The 20,821-nt window shown below is 41.4% G+C and overlaps 1 protein-coding gene across 1 annotated transcript; it reads right to left on the reverse strand.

Annotated features, from left to right (window-relative positions):
• Nucleotides 1-46: 46 nt before the first annotated feature.
• Nucleotides 47-19,641, reverse strand: ercc2 (excision repair cross-complementation group 2). Its single transcript, XM_061718863.1, has 23 exons — nucleotides 19,506-19,641; nucleotides 19,258-19,357; nucleotides 16,810-16,887; nucleotides 16,671-16,733; nucleotides 16,473-16,586; nucleotides 16,270-16,386; nucleotides 15,766-15,882; nucleotides 14,179-14,302; nucleotides 13,976-14,072; nucleotides 10,414-10,547; nucleotides 8,882-9,050; nucleotides 8,683-8,801; nucleotides 8,541-8,610; nucleotides 8,368-8,437; nucleotides 6,927-7,028; nucleotides 6,731-6,794; nucleotides 6,518-6,639; nucleotides 6,340-6,432; nucleotides 6,168-6,240; nucleotides 5,203-5,273; nucleotides 3,430-3,573; nucleotides 2,428-2,571; nucleotides 47-996 (listed from the first exon to the last, which is right to left on the reverse strand). The coding sequence occupies exons 1-23, from the start codon at nucleotides 19,508-19,510 to the stop codon at nucleotides 904-906; spliced, it is 2,283 nt and encodes a 760-aa protein (XP_061574847.1). The 5' UTR covers nucleotides 19,511-19,641; the 3' UTR covers nucleotides 47-903.
• Between the last annotated feature and the right edge of the window lie 1,180 nt (nucleotides 19,642-20,821).

A 20,821-nucleotide genomic window follows, 5' to 3' on the forward strand; every position in this document is an offset into this window, starting at 1 on the left:
AGTGAATAAAACTGTCCTTTCATAAAACACACAACACCAGTTTAGAATAAACATTTTATATCTGAAAATTCACCTTAGAAAACAGAGACACCAACAGCTCAGTATAAAATGTTGCGGTTAAAGAAAAACGAGCCTCGTCTGTATGACAGACAACACGATGCAGCGGCCGCTTCCCGTCCTGGTTCAACACTTTTTAGATCGGCTCCCGACCAGAAAACAGGGTCTCGACACCAGAACCGGTTCCCTGTCCGGCAGCTGATGGAAACATGGACTAAAAGTATAAAACAAAGTCCACCCGATGCAAGAGGACACGAACGCTGAGCTCCACCTGAACGTGAGGTCGAGAGTTTAAGTCAATGATGATGTTATTTCTGCCCTTTTTCTAAAGAACCGTCATGAATGCAGAAAGATTGAAGATTTAAACCGTTTTAAGCTCAAAAGGTTCAGAAAACGCTTTGTGGACGCTTGAAAGACTCACTTCTGTTCTGTAGGTGAACTATGTGTATCTGAAAGCTGGTCCTGAGTGAAAGTTCAGAGTTCTGCAAACAAACCAGACCAGTTTCAGGGCTGGTTCTGTGACCCATGATGTGAAAAATAAACATTATTTCTTCTTCTCATGATGCTTAATGCTGCTTTCAGAGGCCTCTGATGTTACCGTCGGTTCTCCAAACCTGCGATCAATGTTCTGATTGTACATCCAGGACAAAATATCTTTTGTTTAGATATAACTTAAAAAAGAACTAATCCAGAGGAGTATTTAAAGTGACCCGGTCCACACAGTCTCTGAAAACTCAAGACAAGTTTAAAAATCGGCTCAGAGTTGCATCTTCTTGTTTGATCGGTTTCAGTATCAGTTGCATCCACTCGCGGTGTTGCTACGGCGATGGCGTAATGGCGTGCGCTTCAGCTCTGGTGAGCCATCTGAGCGATTTTCTGCAGCATGTCCTCGGACTGCAGCTGCTCCAGCGTCAGCAGAGACAGACCCAGCTGGTCCTCCTGCACACACAAGAACCATCGCTGATACTTCATCCACACATCAATAAATATGTTTTCTAACAAATGTCCTGGGTTTATTATCACTGTGGCTAAAGTTAACAGAGTACAAAAACCAATGCCACTGCAGAAACTGAATTGGAGTTTTATTTCCTTTCAATGTTGCCACACATGGCGAGAGCAGGAGCTATGCGTCAGGTTTTATGGGTCTTGTTTGACGTCTCGGTGCATCGCTACCCTAAATGACTGTGTTCCCAAATCTCCTTGGAAACTGCAAACTTTAAATAAATGAATAACTGGATATTAACAAATGAGATGAAATTGATGAGAGAAGAAATAAAGTGTTAGAAACTCCGCACGAGTGTTGGTTCTGGCAGCCTGTCTCAATTTTAGTTTCAGTCTAGTCTTTGGGTCAAGCTATCATTTTAGTTTTTATTAGTTTTAGTCACGTTCATTCTCCTTTTAGTCGTGTCAAGTTTCAGTCGACTAAAAGTCTGAGCATTTTAGTCTTATTTTAGTCAGAATTGTCCAGGACCATTTTATTCTAGTTTTAGTCAAAGATTGTATTTAGCCAAACCCATTTTACAATTCAAACAAGGTTATCTTATTATTATATTATTGTTACCTTATAGACTCAAAAATACCTTCATTCCAGATACAAAAGACTCTAATTTGAGTTTACAACACATTTATTTTTTCCTGTGATTTTGTGGCAACTAAACCAGAGGGAACTACCTAAAAAATGGATATTAAGGATCTTTGTTAGAACATTTCTTCTCGTTTTGGTCAAAGAAAATGACACATTTTAACAGAGTTTTTATTTTGTAATCTACATTTTAGTCTCTTTTTTATTCCTCTACGATATTGCACTATATATTCAATTATCGTTATCGTCACACGACCAGCATTTTTGTTGCGTCTCGTCTCATTTTCCTCAGGTGATAAAGATTCGTTGACGACGATATTTAGTCATAATTTTCGTTGACGAAAGCAACTTTACTCTGCAGTTGAATAAAAGTCAATGTAAGATAACTTTTCCTCTTTTTAATGAGGATTCTTCCAACTTTTTCTGATTTGAGGTTTTGCTAAGTTGAATAAACAAACAGTACAAACAAGGTGAGACCTTGAATGTTTTTTTTCCCCAAAAGGGGTTAATGACTGTTGGAAATCAAATTATTTTCTGTTTTAGTTCCCCTCTGCTCGCTCTTTACCTCCTTGACCTACATGACCATAAGATAACAGAGTTCATGAGAAAGTTAAAATCACTTTGCAAATTCATGTGAGAACCTGAAATACTTTCTTTACCCATAATCTCTTTGGCATGTTGCACAGGTTTTTTATCTTTTCGCTTTTGCTGCTAAAATCTGCGATTTGAAGGATTAGAAGCCGCAGGAGCAGCTGTGTCCTGCCGGTCTGGTTCTGGGCGGGTCCTACCTGTCGGAACGGCTGGGCCATCTGCCGGAGGAAGTGCTTGGACAGCTGCACCGTCTCGTCCACGGTGAGGTTCAGGCTGCCGTCGCTGATGTGCTCCTGAATCCAGCGCGGCAGCTTTCCCCGTTTGTCGGCCCGGGCGTATCGCTGCGGAGAGGAGGGAGTGATGCAACAGTTGGTACCATGCAGACCGACCCGTCTGCACTTACGGACAGTACTCAAGTTGTAAAAAGAATCAGGGGGGTGGAGGATTTTATCATATGGGGACAGATAATTTGTGCTGATTACAAATAATATAATATATTACAAATAATAGCACTGACCAAAACACCTGCAGAAATACTGCAGGAATGACATAGCAGCAGTTAAATGCAGCCTTCTGTAAGCTTTAAATATCCACTGGGCTTACATCAAATACATCAAAACACAACAATAAAAAACAGTTTTCTGAACTTATCAATATGACTCTGTCCTTCACAGGATAAGTACAATGGATCACTGTAAAAACTCAAAATCTTAACAATATTTGTCTTATTTCTAGTTAAAATGTCTCATTTTAGTAAAAAGAAATCTCAATACACTTAAAACAAGACTCATCACTGGAAAAAACAACAATTTTCACCTGTTTCAAGTAGATTTTTACTTAAAATAAGTAGAAAAATCTGCAAGTGGAACAAGTTTTTTTTGCTTGTAATGAGAGGATAAATCTTGTCCCACTGGCAGATTTTCCTACTTATTTCAAGTGAAAATTTACTTGAAACGGGTAAAAATTGTAAATTAAGTTATTTTTCTGGTGTTATTTTTCTGGTGATGACTCTAAATGTTGAAATAGCAGTAAAACCACATTCATTGATGAAATGACATAAGGGATGGAAAGGGGGGATGGCAGTTTTACAGGGGGGATGATTTTGACTATTTTTATTTCAGGGGGGATGCCATCTCCCCTCATCCCCCCTCATCCCCCCTCAACTCCAGTGCTGCTTACGGAGCAGAACCACGTCTCACCTTGTCTGCGAAGATCATGAGCCCGTAGTCGGTCTTCCCTCTGATGGCTCTGCCGACGCACTGGGCTGCGTGACGCATGGCGTCGAACGTCAGGAAGTCGTTCTCTCTGATCTGGAACTGATCCCGCAGGTACTCCAGCCGAGCCTGGATACGTTTTACATCAGGATTTAAAGAGAAAAGAACCAGAAAATCACGTGATGAAGGTAGAGATCTCTGCACCGACTCGTTGTTTTGTGACAATATGGAAAAGAAATAGTCAGGAAATGTTTCCAGAAGGTCGCGAGCTTTTCTAAAATGCAATGAAAACTCCGTATTGTCTGATTGCTCACATCCCTTACATCAACAGTTTCAGTTTCTACCATCAGGTACACTGCTTAGACTCCCTTTTGCAAAGACTAACAGATACAAACACTCCTTTGTTCCCTCCGCTATTGTTCTTTTAAATGCAGGAAGGAAAAGGTAGTGGGTGAAAAGGTAGTGGGATGGAAAAGGTAGTGGGGAAGCTTAAGTCTATACTATTATTGTAATTTAGTATGTATATTTTGTATATTTTATAATTTAGTATGTATATTTAGTATGTATATTTTATGTATATTTACCCATTGTGTGCTTCTCTTGTTGCGAAACTAATCGCCCCCTTGGGGGACAAATAAAGTAATTGATTGAATGAAAGGAATAAATAAATCTGTTAATCTGGTTTAACTTTTACATCAAAGACAAGAACGAAGTAAACAGAGTCTGATTGTATTTAGACTAGAGAATCAAATCCAGGCTTTGCAGCTGCTCATGGATGATCTTTGATATTTACACGTAACATCATGACAAGTGTCCACCGTCTTTTCGTCCATCTAAGATGCTCACATCCCCTGAACTGTTGCAGGGAAAGGTCGTCACGGGCTCACGCTGCCTGCCAGCTCGAAGGTCGTCCTCCCTGCACTGATCTTTATTCACTGATGCTGCAGAAACATTGCAGTTTTTTGCAGTTTTGCTTTGAAAAGATTTTTTACATTTATTTTTCAATCTGATCAATGATTTTCCTTCACCTGCTGCCAGAATGATGTTACTTGTATATGTCACACTTTTCTGGGGGTTTTATGCCTAGTAAACAATTTATTTGTGTTTTATTGGTGTCAAATTCTACATTTTATTTTATTTGTAAATACTTTGTAAAAGTGTAATTGTGAAGACAAATCATTTTTATCTTTGTTTTGACTGATGAGTCCAAGAAAATGTTTAGTTTTTCTCCTTTTTTTTGTTTTGAGGAAAGAGATTTGTAATATCAGCACTTTTATCTAAGCTAACGCTACTACTAAGCGTTGATTAAACATCCTAAAACTTTATGATACTTTCACCCATAATAAAAAAAACCCAGGGTTTTATACAATAAAAAAAATAAAACCAATAAAGTAAATAAAATTACCCAGTGTGATCATAATGATGCAAACATTATTTTGAAACTGTTATAGACAAAATTGGGGGTGTTTTTAACTCGAACATATAATAAAAATGAGGATTCTCTGTAGTTAAGGGTTAAAAAGTCGTGTTGAGTCTTCACATAGCTCAGACGTGACGTTCTCTGGTGCACGTGCAGATGTGCACTGACCCAACATCTCACTCTGCTATTAAACTAACCGCTTCTGTGGTTAAACATAAAGTTTTACTGGAATTGTGCAGGATCCTGGTCCCCAGACAGGAGCACTCCGAGGGCTCCGGCGGCGCCTCCACTGGTGTCATAATTGTAATATTTGTTGGTTGGGATGTGCTGATTCTGACCTTCAGGATGCGGCTCTGCGTGTAGACGTAAGGAACCCCGAACATGATGACTGCCCGGCCGAAATGGTGCACTGATCAGGAAACAGAACATTTATGATCAATACAGTGAAAAAATAAATTCTGTTCACCTGGTGAAAATGCTCTCTTGTGAATTTTCTTCCTTTCTTTCTATTATTTATGTTGTTTATTATTATTTGTGTATCTGACTGGCTTTAAACTTATTAACAATCCAGAAAGAGGAAACACGCCAATTCCTTGTATCCAACAGTAAAATAATTTAGAAAATTCTTCCAAGAAACACAAAAAATCCCTCATTAAAGTTAAATATTTCCACTGTCTGTATATTATACACTGCAAAAATTCATTTCAAGAAAGTAAAAAAGCCTTGTTTCATGAAAACTGAAGACTATACTGCTAGTTTTAATAAATTTTACTCATTGGTGGGAGTTTTGCTTTAAATAAGACATTTTGACTTAATTTAAGAATATTAGGCTTACAGGACTGTCTCAGAAAATTAGAATATTGTGATAAAGTCCTTTATTTTCTGTAATGCAATTAAAAAAACAAAAATGTCATACATTCTGGATTCCTTACAAATCAACTGAAATATTGCAAGCCTTTTATTATTTTAATATTGCTGATTATGGCTTACACTACAGTTTAAGATTAATATTCCCAGAATATTCTATTTTTTGATATAATATTTTTTGAGATAGGATATTTTAGTTTTCTTAAGCTGTAAACCATGATCAGCAATATTAAAATAATAAAAGGCTTGCAATATTTCAGTTGATTTGTAATGAATCCAGAATGTATGACATTTTTGCATTACAGAAAATAAAGGACTTTATCACAATATTCTAATTTTCTGAGACAGTCCTGTATTTCTAGAGGGGCTTTCGTTCACTAAACTTCCTCTATTCTCTCCACATTGATTCATGGGTTATTGGAGAGTGCAGATTTACCAAAGTCTATTCCTTCAGACACCTTTCCTCTGGCCACGGACAGCAGGATGGCTCCTCGGCCGTTCTCACACGCCTGCAGGAAACAGACGCAGCAGAGGTCAGAGGTCAAAGGTCAGAGTCTGGGACTTGGCTTTAGTGATGAGGGTTAATGAGGACGAGAGGCGTCTCCGACCTCCTGGTACTTCTCCAGGGCCATGCTCGTCTCCGCCGCATCCGGAGTCTCGATGAAGATCAGCTTGTTCCTCTGGATGTTCTCCAGGATCCCCTTCAAAACCACAGAGCAGAACAAACCACATCAGAACGGAGATGAACGTCCTGCTGCTCCGTGAGACGTCACGGCCAACGCTCACCTGCTCGTACCAGGACGCCACTATGTTCTCCATGTAGATGTAGCTGGTGAAAAACGCCACGATCCCGTCGGGGACTATCGCAGACATCTCCAGAAGCAGGTTGCCGTAGTTACGGATAACAGCTGATGGGAAGAAAGAAACAAAAAAAAAAAAACACTCAACATTTTATGTTCTCCATCTTGAGATTAATAGGTTTGAATTTATTTTACAAACCAAAGTCTTCTCTGGTCTCAAACTTGGAGCTCAGAGCCACCTGGTCGTTGCCTCTGCCGACGATCTACCAAGACAGGACGCACAGACAACATGAGACCCCCGAAACGTTTAAGGTGGACTGACGGTTTCTCCTGCCGGTCAGATATGGAGAATCCTTCGTGATGTGGTTTTGGTATTTGTGAGTGACGGCACGCACCAGAGGGCAGAGGCACGTCCGCGCCAGCGTCATGGTGAAGGACGCCATGGTAACGGGCCGGAAGTCAAGGATGCGGGGGTAGATGTCCAGAGGGGAGAGAGTCTGAGGAGAGAGCAGAAGCAGATGTGAGACGGCTGAGATCTGGCCCATAGGGAATCATATATATATATATGTATGTATATGTATATGTATACAGGACTGTCTCAGAAAATTAGAATATTGTGATAAAGTTCTTTATTTTCTGTAATGCAATTAAAAAAACTAAAATGTCATACATTCTGGATTCATTACAAATCAACTGAAATATTGCAAGCCTTTTATTATTTTAATATTGCTGATCATGGCTTACAGCTTAAGAAAACTCAAATATCCTATCTCAAAAAATTAGAATATTCTGGGAATCTTAATCTTAAACTGTAAGCCATAATCAGTAATATTAAAATAATAAAGGCTTGCAATATTTCAGTTGATTTGTAATGAATCCAGAATGTATGACATTTTTGGTTTTTTTTTTTTTTAAATTGCATTACAGAAAATAAAGGACTTTATCAAAATATTCAAATTTTCTGAGACAGTCCTGTCAGCCTAATATTCTTAAATTAAGTCAAAATGTCTTCCCACCAATGAGTAAAATGTATTAAAACTAGCAGAATAGTCTTCAGTTTTCATGAAACTTTTTTACTTTCTTGAAATTAATTTTTGCAGTGTATAATATACAGACAGTGGAAATATTTAACTTTATATTTAACGTTTCTTGGAAGAATTTCTAAATTATTTTACTCTTGGATACAAGGAATTGGCGTGTTTCCTCTTTCTGGATAGTTAATAAGTTTAAGGTCAGATACATAAATAATAGAAAGAAAGGAAGAAAATAACATACACACACACATACATGTATATGTACACAAATATCTCTCTCTCTCTCTCATATATATATATATATATATATATATATATATATATATATATAAATACAATGAAAAAAAAAAAAAGGGAAAAAATCCGGGATAAAAAATTAAAAAAAAAAAAATACTGTAAGCTCTCACTCGTGCTCATTTACGTCGTTTCACCTGAACTCAGTCAGCAGTCAGGAATAAACATCATTTCCTACATCCAGACATTTCTATAAGCTCATTTATGTTGCAGATGCAGTATTGCAGTATTCTCAGCCTCGGATGCGGGTAGTGATGTTGCAGGAGGCGTCACGTCTGCACTTCTTATGACTGAAGCTTTTAAACTCAACGAGGATAAACTTTACTGCATCTGAACCGATCAGTCAGATGTTAAAGCATCCGGAGTGTGTTCACATCTGTACTTGAGGGGCGGGACTCAGGTCTGAACCGCATATCAGAGTAGATATAACATTCAGATCAATTAACTGCAAATAACTTCAAATAAATGAACATTTTCTTTAATGAGCTGAGAGGAAAGAAGGACGTACCCCCGAGGTGATGACGACGGACTGAAACCTCTGGAAAACCGGTTTGATGGCTATGGAGGGATCCATGCAGCTGAGAGGACAGAAGGAGAGGAAAAGGTGAAGAAATCACACAGATTCATCGCTCCACGTCGTTACAGGCGGAGTTTTCACTTTTAAACGCAAGAAACAGACACCTGAAGTGCAGCACCGGGTTGGCGATAGTTGGGGTTCTGTCTTCGAAGGGTTCGATGATGATGGTGAAACCTTCACACAGGGACAGATGTTTCATCAGTACATGAAGCTGAGCTCTGGCCGGAGGACTCGGGGGGTTCGTACCTTGGCTGTAGGTGCTGACCAGGGTGGCAAAGTTGGAGATGAGAGTGACGGCTGAGAAGTCTGCGATGTCGGAGATCTCCAGGGTCCGTAGCAACGACTGCAGCCTCTCGGCACAAAACCTGCAGCAGGAACAGCGAGAGGTGAAGGAGAGGAAGGTCTGAGGAGGAGGAGGAGAGGGAGTGGCCGGGCGGGAACGCACCTGAGCGGCTTGCGGTCGATGCAGACTTTCTCAAAGATGTCTTTGAGGAACTGCGGCGCGCTCTCCTGCACGACGTGCTGCACCCGCAGTCGAGACTTCAGGTACTCCAGGAACCGTCGCAGGAAACCAACGAAGTGCTCAGCTGTTCGGATAGAACCAGGAACCGCCTCTGATGGACGGATGGATGGATGGATGGAGAGAGAGAGAAGACTGGAGGCTCAACTTCATGTTTACCCATCCATCTACATATCTACCCATCTATCTATCATCTATATTTCTTTTCTATCTATCTATTAGGGGTGTAACGATACACTAATCTCACGATACACGATATTGAGGTCACGATAACGATACGATATTATAGCAGTATTTTTTTAACAACCTTGAATGAGGAACATATGACTAGAAAAAAATGGTCTTTTATTTGAAAGACACAAAATACCAAACAATGCTGTGCATTTGCCCTATTGTTACAGTTTGTAATGCTTTATAACTGTTTAAGTTTTAAAGAGAAAGCCAGGCCAACCATTTTCCACAAACTGAACTAAGAGTAAATGTCAGGTTTGCATTATGCATCTTCAGTTTCATACAATAAAAATATTTTGCCACAAACTGAATAGTTTCTCTCATGTATGATTTGACTTTTTTCTTTTCCAGAAATTTAACAACTAAAATTAAATAAATGAATATATAAAAGTAAATAAATACATACAATTTTACGTCATAAAAAAGATTGATTCATGCTCACCTTATAAGTGTAAGAGGAGATTTATTTTTGTTAAGAAGGTTATTTTGGTAATTCAGGGTTCATTATTTTATAAATATATTCTTTAAATTCTGATGTAAATCAGGGACTATAATTAGTTTATCTGTAGTGATTAGTCTGTTTTAGATTGGGCTAAAATCCTACGCTGTTGAGGGACATTAAAGTACACTCGAACTCAGCAGTTGTCCCCGTGTTTATCCTACTCACGACCCGAAAAAGGTTTAATTTAATAAGGTAAGGCTTAACTCTGCACCAGACTTAAAAGTTCAGAGCTCAAAACCCCCCAAGAGTCCCGTGATCGGGACGGCAAAACGGTACTAGTGTCTTCTGAGCGGAGTAAGATTTTGGTCCGCGGGTCGAGGCGCGGTCGGATGCGCGTTACTAGTCAACACAATAGATTAATATTAATAACCCAATATCGCGATACAGTTTGTCACCTCCACGACACGTATTGTGACGTTTTTGTATCGCAAAATTTCGTGGCACGATATATTGTTACACCCCTATTATCTATCTATCTATCTATCTATCTATCTATCTATCTATCTATCTATCTATCTATCTATCTATCTATCTATCTATCTATCTATCCATCTATCCATCCATCAATTTCTTTTAACCTGAACACTTTTTCCAGACCGATGTTTCTAAGCGTTTGATTTGGGATGAGGCCAGAACGCCTAACTTAAAAAGAAACATCTTTTAAATCAAGCCGGATCAATGCAGGTGCCGTTGTATACAAGTAAAAACAAGTTGAGGGTCCAACCTTTCAGAATTTCGTCGGGCAGCACCGGATTTGCCAGGTAGACGTCCGTCTCCCTGGCAACGTTGGCCTCCTTCAGCCCCTCCACCAGGCGCCGGTACTCCTGCTTCAGCTTAGCAGCGTCCGACTCTTTAATACTGCAACGACAACAGAAACGCCATGAAGCTGAACGGCTAAATTCTAAATCGATTCTCATATTAATTCCTAAAAATCGATTCATATCTTTTCAGTCTACAGTCTAAAGATAGATTTTTTTTAATTTTTTTTTTCATTTTATTTATTTATGTATTTTTTTTCATCATTACATTACAACATTTGGTTATTTTTTTGTTTATGCCCAAAAAAGGAATGTTTTGTTGGACACGAGAATAACTGGTGCCATGTTTTTGCCTTTAAATATGTCTAAAGGTATGAAAACATTAAAGTGTTAGGTTATAATTGCATAAATTGTCTATATTTCATTACTTTATATACTGTCTTGGGCTTACATTTGCAAAAAATGATAAAAACCAAATGCTCAAAAATTAAAAACCAAAATAGACCGAAAATGGAACAAATAAAAACGGAATGTGGGAAAAAATAAAACCGATTTCATCCGTCTCTGTTTCCTCCCTGGATCTGTTTGGTAATTCTGACCCACATGATGTTTCTGAAAGCAGTTCTATCAGCATTCTGGGAGCTGATTGGTCATTACAGCATCATTAGCTGCCAATACTTGCTGTTTAATCTCAATATAATACTAGTAGTCTTTGTTGTCGTTTCATCTGACCTTCAGCCGCATGTCTTGGACACTCGGGGTAAGAGAGGGGCTGAGCTGTCAACTGATCACCACCTGGTGGTGAGTTGGATGCGCTGGCGGAGGAGGAGGTTGGACAGACCGGGCAGACCCAAACGGATTGTGAGGGTCTGTTGGGAACGTCTGGCTGAGCCCTCTGTCAGGGACATCTTCAACTCCCACCTCCGGGAGAGCTTCTCTCGGATCCCGGGGGAGGCGGGGGACATCGAGTCCGAGTGGACCATGTTCTCTGCCTCCATTGTCGACGCGGCGGCTCGAAGCTGCGGACGCAACGTCTCCGGTGCCTGTCGTGGCGGCAATCCTAGAACCCGGTGGTGGAAACCGGAAGTACAGGATGCCGTCAGACTGAAGAAGGAGTCCTACCGGGCTATGTTGGCCGGTGGGACTCCTGACGCAGTAGATAGGTACCGGCAGGCCAAGCGGGCCGCGGCTCGGGCAGTCTTGGAGGCAAAAACCCGGGTCTGGGAGGAGTTCGGGGAGGCCATGGAGGAGGACTTTCGGTCGGCCTCGAGGAAATTCTGGAGGACCGTTCGGCGCCTCAGAAGGGGGAAGCAGTACTCTGCCGGCACCATTTATGGTGCTGGTGGGGAGCTGTTGACCTCGACTGGGGACATTGTCGGACGGTGGAAGGAATACTTTGAGGATCTCCTTAACCCGACTGACATGCCTTCCACTGAGGAAGCAGAGGGTTGGGGCTCGGAGGCGTGCTCATCCATCACCCAAGCCGAGGTCACCGAGGTGGTTCGTAAGCTCCTTGGTGGCCGCGCACCGGGGGTGGATGAGATTCGCCCTGAGTACCTCAAGTCTCTGGATGTCGTAGGGCTGTCTTGGCTGACACGCCTGTGCGACATTGCATGGAGGAAGGGGACAGTACCGCTGGGGTGGCAAACCGGGGTGGTGGTCCCTCTGTTCAAAAAGGGGGACCGGAGAGTGTGTTCCAACTACAGGGGGATCACACTTCTCAGCCTCCCGGGGAAAGTCTACGCCAGGGTACTGGAGAGGAGATTACGGCCGATAGTCGAACCTCGGATTCAGGAGGAACAATGCGGTTTTCGTCCCGGTCGTGGAACACTGGACCAGCTCTACACCCTCCGCAGGGTGCTCGAGGGTTCATGGGAATTTGCCCAACCAGTCTACATGTGTTTTGTGGATCTGGAGAAGGCATTTGACCGTGTCCCTCGTGCCATTCTGTGGGGGGGTCAGTGAGTATGGAGTCCGGGGCCCTCTACTAAGGGCTGTCCGGTCTCTGTATGATCGAAGCAGGAGTCTGGTTCGCATTGCCGGCAGTAAGTCAGACTTGTTCCCGGTGCATGTTGGACTCCGGCAGGGCTGCCCTTTGTCACCGGTCCTGTTCATAATTTTTATGGACAGGATTTCTAGGCGCAGCCAGGTGCCGGAGGGGATCCGGTTTGGGAACCACAGGATTTCATCTCTGCTTTTTGCAGATGATGTTGTCCTGTTGGCTTCATCAGACCGGGACCTCCAGCATGTGCTGGGGCGGTTTGCGGCCGAGTGCGACGCGGCAGGGATGAGAATCAGCACCTCCAAGACCGAGGCCATGGTTCTCGACCGGGAAAGGGTGGCGTGCCTTCTCCGGGTGGGTGGAGAAGTCCTGCCTCAGGTGGAGGAGTTCAAGTATCTCGGGATCTTGTTCACGAGTGAGGGAACAATGGAGCGTGAGATTGACAGGCGGATCGGTGCAGCGTCCGCAGTAATGCGGTCGATGTACTGGACCGTCGTGGTGAAGAGGGAGCTGAGTCGAAAGGCGAAGCTCTCGATTTACCGATCAATCTACGCCCCTACCCTCACCTATGGTCATGAACTTTGGGTAGTGACCGAAAGGACAAGATCGCGGATACAAGCGGCCGAGATGAGTTTCCTCCGCAGGGTGGCTGGACGCTCCCTTAGAGATAGGGTGAGGAGTTCGGTCACCCGGGAGGAGCTCGGAGTCGAGCCGCTGCTCCTTCACATTGAGAGGAGTCAGCTGAGGTGGCTTGGGCATCTGTACCGGATGCCTCCTGGACGCCTCCCTAGGGAGGTGTTCCAGGCATGTCCCACCGGGAGGAGACCCCGGGGAAGACCCAGGACACGCTGGAGAGACTATGTCTCTCGGCTGGCCTGGGAACGCCTCGGACTCCCCCCGGAAGAGCTGGAGGAGGTGTCTGGGGTGAGGGAAGTCTGGGCATCCCTGCTGAGGCTGCTGCCCCCGCGACCCGGTAACGGATAAAGCGGGAGAAGATGAGTGAGTGAGTGATAATACTAGTAGTAATATTTTGCATAACTACAGTCATATAATTCATGCAACAGCTCAAAGAACTGTTTTAATAACACTAACCCAAATCAGTATCGGAATCGAATCGGATCGAATCAAATCTTGATAATGGATTCTGAATCTTAAAAAGCGGAATCGAATCGATTCTTGACATTTGAATCGATCCCCAGCCCTAACCACAGCCTTGCAGGACGAGCGGTCCAGGGTAAAATAACATACTGCTGATGCAAGTGGTTTATATCATTAGAGTGACATCAGCTGGTAGATAAACACTCAAAGATCCTGAAACCCTGATAGTACATCCAACCCTTGTATCAGAGTAAGTAAACCAAGTTATTGCAGTTTTAAGACCTTTGATGAGTCTTTTTGCTTTTGTTCAGACTCCCAAACGTAACAGTTGTGTCAGTTTAAGCTGAAAGCGAAAGCTGCCTCCCCTTTCCAGTAGCCACGCCCATTTTATTGACGTTTCTGCACATATTCAGTGAGGGTGGAGGTACTTTTGGATGGTGGTTTGGAGGGTGTCCACGTTGGTCTGGCAGCGGTCCAGCGTCCTTCTAGTGATGTTCACGCTCATGGAGTCGATGCACACGTTGTCTGAGGAAAAAGGGATGAAGTGAAAGTACAAACAACAATTATTTTCATTATCAAAACAATAAATAAATACAAAGATCTTCCTGCAACACTGATTCCAGCTCCTTACCAATATTATGGGCTTCGTCAAACACCACCACAGACTTCTTGGCCAGCTCTTTGGACACCAGGTCGGCTATCTTGGGGTCCAGCAGGTAGTGGTAGCTGTACACCACGATGTTGGCGTGCAGGAGCTGACAGGAACAATAACGACCACAGGACCAGTCAAATGAATATCAGAGAAATGTAACTGAACTGTCAGGTACTTTTCAAAATAGTCAGATTAATTCAGCTGATTCGTTTATCGACTCTGAAGTATAACAGCTGTTAAAACGGTGGTGTTTTAACTCCCCCAAAATAACAGTTTCTGTTTTTAAATCAATTGAGAATCGAGGACCGATCAAACAAAGGCCAAAGGTGTGAAGACGTGTCCCGCCCTGCTGCTGCATGTGATGCAGATGCACACCTTTCACAATAAAAGCCTCATGCGAGTTAAAGTGACGCTGTAGAAATGTTTCCCTCTCGGTTCTACGTCCTTGTTATTCCATTTAAAATCATCAACCACGTTTTCTACTGTTCACCGGGGGAAAAGCAGTTTGTTCTTGGCCGAACAAACACTAGAGGGGTCTAAGATTTCTGCACAGGACTGTAAACTGGGACTGAAACCGTGAGTCTCCTTCCGAGTAAAAAGGTAACCTGCATGTTTTTAAATGGTACAGCGGCGAATCTTCACAAACAGTCTCAACGTACATTTTGATTTCATGTGGGGTTATTTGTGGTACTTCCGGTTATATCATATGAAGGAGAATTGAAGGATCTTCTTAATAAAGTACGAATGTATAAACATTTTCCCTCTGATTGATGGTTTCTTCATGCTCTAAGAAGTACCGTATACGGATGAAGCTTCAACTCCGTCAAGCGTCACTGACGGACTGGACTCTGTCCCGTGAATATTTATTATCTTATTCATGTTTTTGGATGAACTGATTGATGATCAGCTTGATGGTCAGTCGTTTCTGATGCCCGACCCGGATCTAACTGCCATCAGACGTCTGTCTGGAGTCTTTTGTTTTATGAAAGCCTGAAATTTGAAACATTTTCTGGTCAATAAAATTAAATGATATGGTACCACAGTGTTTAGAACCTCAGCATTACCTTCAGAGTGTCGTACTTCAGTGATGTTCAGCTACAGCACACTAATGCATTAAATAAATTAGTTAGCAAATAATTTGCTGCAGTTGACAGCTTGTTCTTAAAGGGTAGCGACGAGAAGGGTAAGTAAATACTCTTCCGTGTCTCCTGGAGGTGCAGGTAGCTGCAGGTAGCCCCCAAGGAACCCCCCAGGTAGCACCTTCAACACAACAGAGGTGGTGGTAATAAAACAGGTGCCGATGGAGAAAACATGAAAAGCCCTACTGATAAAATCTGAAGTTATAAACAAAGAACCTCTTCCAATAAAGGAAACGTACTATGAGCAGGTGAAGTGAATGAAGTCCTTTGTCTTTATTTGAAAAAGAAAAAATTATTTTTCAATAAATTACTATTGTTTTTCCTTCAAAATACTGTATATTTGTTTAAAGTTCGACAAGAAAATCCATGGACAGACTGAATCCCTGCAAACAGCAGTGATGTGAGACGGGGTCGGCTGGTCACGTACCGCGTAGCGGGCCAGATAGTACGGACACCAGCCTTTCCGTCTGCCGAAGTCCTTCAGGTCGTCCAGGTTGTAGATCCCCGGAGGGATCGGGACCTGCCGTCCGACGGCATCGAACTCCTGCAAAACACACCAGGAGGATTCAGAGAAAGCCAGGGAGACGAGGAGCACACAAACACTACAGATTACATTACAGATCTGGGCGGCGGGGTACCCCAGGGCCCGTTCTGGGGCAACCAGGTGGTTAACCAGGAGTCCAATCAGATGCCAGCAAAAATAAAAACACCTTTATTTCCTGATTAATCAGCTACGTTTCATCTATTTTCAATTTAACATTGTTAGAAAATACATTTCTATGTTTTTGCAGCATTTGAGCAAGAAAGATGGCATTTAAAAATTAAAAACTGTTGTTTGTTTGGGATAAAACATCCAATTGACAAAATAAAAGTGCTTTAACCTTAACGTATAATTACATAACATAAAATAAATGTAAATCTGACGTCTCACCTCATAGAAGCGACAGACGGGCTGGTCGGGGTTGATGTGGCGCTGCGCCCGAATGTACGACGCCGTCAGACTGTGACACTTCCCGTCGACCTCCTTGCCGAAGCGCAGCGAGCTCACCTGTTGGAAGTGGGACAGGTGTGTTTGACGTGTGCGAGTCTCGCTGGGCGCCGCGGCCTCAGCGCGAGGTCTGCAGGCGGTCGTACCTCAGGGTGGATGCACAGGTTTTTCCTGGAGGAAAGAGCCAGAGCCAGGAAGTTGTTGACCTCTCCAGTTTCTTTGGCGTAAAACTCCATCAGTTTCCTCAACTCCTCCACAACCTTAGACAGAGAATTTAACAAAAATCACACAGTTATTAAACAATATCAAAGAGGAGAAACTGTCGTTGATGTAATCCAACTCACCTTCTCGATTTCAGGAACCGTTCTCGAGCAGTAGATTAACTTGGTCACCTCCAAAGGAAAAGCCTGAGAGACACAGCTGAACTTGTTGAGAAGCTCGTGAGCAGAACGGGAAAGCAGACGTTTGGGACCCTGAACTCACCCTCTGGTAGGCAACGATGAGAGACAGCAGAGAGATGGTCTTCCCGGTCCCTGAAGGCATCTCCAGGACTCCATGACCCTAAATCACAGACAGCACAAGTTCATTCACCCCTGGACAGGTTTACCATTCTAGAAGTCTGACTTATATTAGCTTTTAACATCAGCTGATAAATGACGGCTCACACACACATTCTTGTGACCCTGATGAAGACGAAAGGAATCGGCAAAACATGTCGGTAATTAAAAACCTAAAAAAAAAATGTTCTGATAAAAATAATTAGTAAATTGAATTGTAAATCCATAGACAAAATTAACTTTATTGAATCATTAGATAAATTATGTTCAGTCCAGTGGGAACATCGTTTCCTTACAACACAAGAGGGAAACGAGTAGTAACAATCTCTTCAAGCAAAAAGACATTTAAAGATGGATGGTTTTATTGATCTGAGCTGAAGCAGCAAAGTTTGAAGGATTTATGTCTTTCTTACTAACATAAAAGTTACTGGCAGTCAGGTGAACGACCAGTGACATCTGTAACTGGTTCCTAACCAGGTTTCTGGGATCTTAAACACTTGAATGGTTCTTACTCCACCAGCTGTAACACACTAACATGAGCTGACTGGCCAGAAGGGTTTTTAAGGTGATCCTCGTTGTATAAAAAGCTCTATTGTAAGAAATTTGGACCTGAAAATCTATCTACCCCCCTATATACTCATCTACCCATCTATCTATTTGCAGCTTTCCTGTCCTTTTAAGAGCCGCTTGAGAGTTAGTTGTTAGGTCCTTCATATTTGCACGCTGCTGCTGACAGAGAAGCACGCTGAGTCCAAGAGAAATTTTATGTGTTATGTTTAATAACAAAACTCAGCTACAACGGCCTTCCCATTACACTCGCTTATTTGTTTTAAAATGCGTACACTACCTGCAAACGTGTAATCAAACAGAACAAAGCGGTCAACAAAAATTACAGCTACCTAACTCGCCTCTCTCCACCACAGTGCAGGTGATTGGATACTTATATAACCTACGGGAATCACCCATGTGACCCAAACTTCCCATTACCGTGGCAACCAGATCAAACCAATAGAGACCTGAATAATCAATGCAGGGCTCCTACACACCAGCCCCTAATTATTGAACTAATGTAAATAATTACTGACATAATAAGACAATAACTTTAACACTAAAGCTCAACATGTCCAACCCATAATCCACACACGAATCTTCTTTCTTCTTGAATCCTATATGACTCAAAGTCCACAGTCTCACTGGTCAAAGTCAAACAGTCAAAAAAAAAACAGTGAGGGTGAGTCTAGTAACACTCCATATCTACCCACTACCCATCTATCTATCCACCCATTTATCCATCTATATGCCCATCTGTTTATCTATCTATCCATCCATCTACCTACCTACCCATCCATTCACATATATCTATCTACAGTACTGGAGCTGAGGGGGGATGAGGGGGGGTGGCATCCCCCCTGAAATAAAAACGGTCCAAATCATCCCCCCTGTAAAACTGCCATCCCCCCTTTCCATCCCTTATGTCATTTCATCAATGAATGTGGTATTACTGCTATTTCAACATTTAGAGTCATCACCAGAAAAATAACACCAGAAAAATAACTTATTTGACAATTCTCACCTGTTTCAAGTACATTTTCACTTGAAATAAGTAGAAAAATCTGCCAGTGGGTCAAGATTTATCTTCTCATTACAAGCAAAAAAATCTTTTTCCACTGGCAGATTTTTCTACTTATTTCAAGTGAAAATCTACTTGAAACAGGTGACAATTGTTGTTTTTTCCAGTGATGAGTCTTGTTTTAAGTGTAATGAGATTTTTTTTACTAAAATGATTCATTTTAACTAGAAATAAGACAAATATTCTTGTTAAGATTTTGAGTTTTTGCAGTGATCCATTTTACTTATCCTGTGAAGGACAGAGTCATATTGATAAATTCAGAAAACTGTTTTTAATTGTTGTGTTTTGATGTATTTGATGTAAGCCCAGTGGATATTTAAAGCTTACAGAAGGCATTTAACTGCTGCTATGTCATTCCTGCAGTATTTCTGTAGGTGTTTTGGTCAGTGCTATTTGTAATATATTATATTATTTGTAATCAGCACAAATCATCTGTCCCCATATGATAAAATCCACCATCCCCCCTGATTTTTTTTACAACTCGAGTACTGTCTATCCATCCATCCATCCAACAGCTTGTCATCAACAAGCTGTTGTCAGTGGTCACTAGTGTGGGTCAGGTGTCTCAGGTGTGCGCTTATACATTGTTGAAGACTTTCTCGGTCAGATGACACCGCAGAGGGTGAAATAAACCGTCCACAGATATAATCTTCCCCCTGTGCTGCTGCAGGACCCCCACCCACCTCATGGATGTATTATATTAGACCCACCTCATGGATGTATTATATTATATATTAGACCCACCTTGGCATCCAGGGTCCTCTTGAGCTCCAGCATGTAGGAATACTGCTCCGGATAGATGTAGTCATATGGAAAATACACCAGCAGACCCTCGAGGTTCAACCTGCGACCAGTTAATCACATTTAAACTTATACTAGTTCACTGCAGCGGCTTTCAGTGAGATTTAAAGTTAATTCAAATCAGTTATGTCACATCCATTATGTCAAATCTCACACTAACGCTGTGCTGGCTTCAAGGTGAAGATACTCACTTCATTTTCTCTTATAGTTTAAGATTATATCCTCTTCGTTATCAGAAACCGCCTTCGTAATTATCTAAAATGTGAAGAAATATGAAAAACAAAAACTGAACACAAACTGCAGCTCGGATGCAGTGTGGTGCTCTTTCTTCTTCTGTGGTTTCTTAGAAAGCGCTTCGGCGCTTTAGCGCCGCCCGCAGGCCGGAGGAGGATGTTGTTCTACAGATAGACTGCATAATATAATATAATATAATATAATATAATATAATAAAATATAATATAATATAATATAATATAATATAATATACGATAATATAATATAATATAATATAATATAATATAATATGATATGATATGATATGATATGATATGATATGATATAATACAATACAATACAATACAATACAATACAATACAATACAATATAATATAATATAATATAATATAATATAATATAATACAATACATACAATACAATACAATAAAATATAAAATACAATATAATATAATATATAATATAATATAATATAATATAATATAATATAATATAATATAATATAATATAATATAATATAATATGATCGATATCGACTTCCAATTGGTCCAATTTGTATAGAATAGAATAGAATAGAATAGAATAGAATAAGCTTTATTGGCCAAGTATGAACATGCCACACAGGGAATTTGACTTGGTTATTTTGCTCACTGAACCCAGATTTAAATAGTTACAAACAGTAAATAGACAAATGGCTCTTATTAACATATATACAATTAAAAAAAGTGAAAGGTGCCGCAGTATGAGGTAGACATTATTCAAAGGTGCATTGTTACAGCATATGATTGTGGTTATTATTATTATAATTATTATTATTATTATTGTTATTATTATTATTATTATTATTATTATTGTTATTATTACTGCACAGTGGTTGATTACTCTGAGACTCTATGAGTGATGAGAGTTCATCAGAGCAACAGCTTTGGGGGAAGAAACTGTCTCTGTGTCTGGAGGTTTTGGCTACAGAGCTCTGTAGTGCCGTCCAGAGAGGAGGAGTTGGAACAGACTGTGTTCTGGGTGTGAGGGGTCTGCAGAGATGCTACCTGCCTGTTTCCTGGTCCTGGACCGGTACAGGTCCTGGATAGATGGGAGGTTAGTCCCAATTATCCTCTCCGCAGACCTAATTGTCCGTTGCAGTCTGTGCCTGTCTAATTTGGTGGCCAATCCGAACCAGACAGTGATGGACGTGCAGAGAACAGACCTTATGATGGCAGATGTAGAAGGTGGTCAGCAGCTGTGGTTCTTCTACACGCTACTGACTCTCCTGTTT

This window comes from Cololabis saira, chromosome 4 (genome assembly GCF_033807715.1).
Source record: "Cololabis saira isolate AMF1-May2022 chromosome 4, fColSai1.1, whole genome shotgun sequence".
Lineage (NCBI taxonomy): Eukaryota > Metazoa > Chordata > Actinopteri > Beloniformes > Belonidae > Cololabis > Cololabis saira.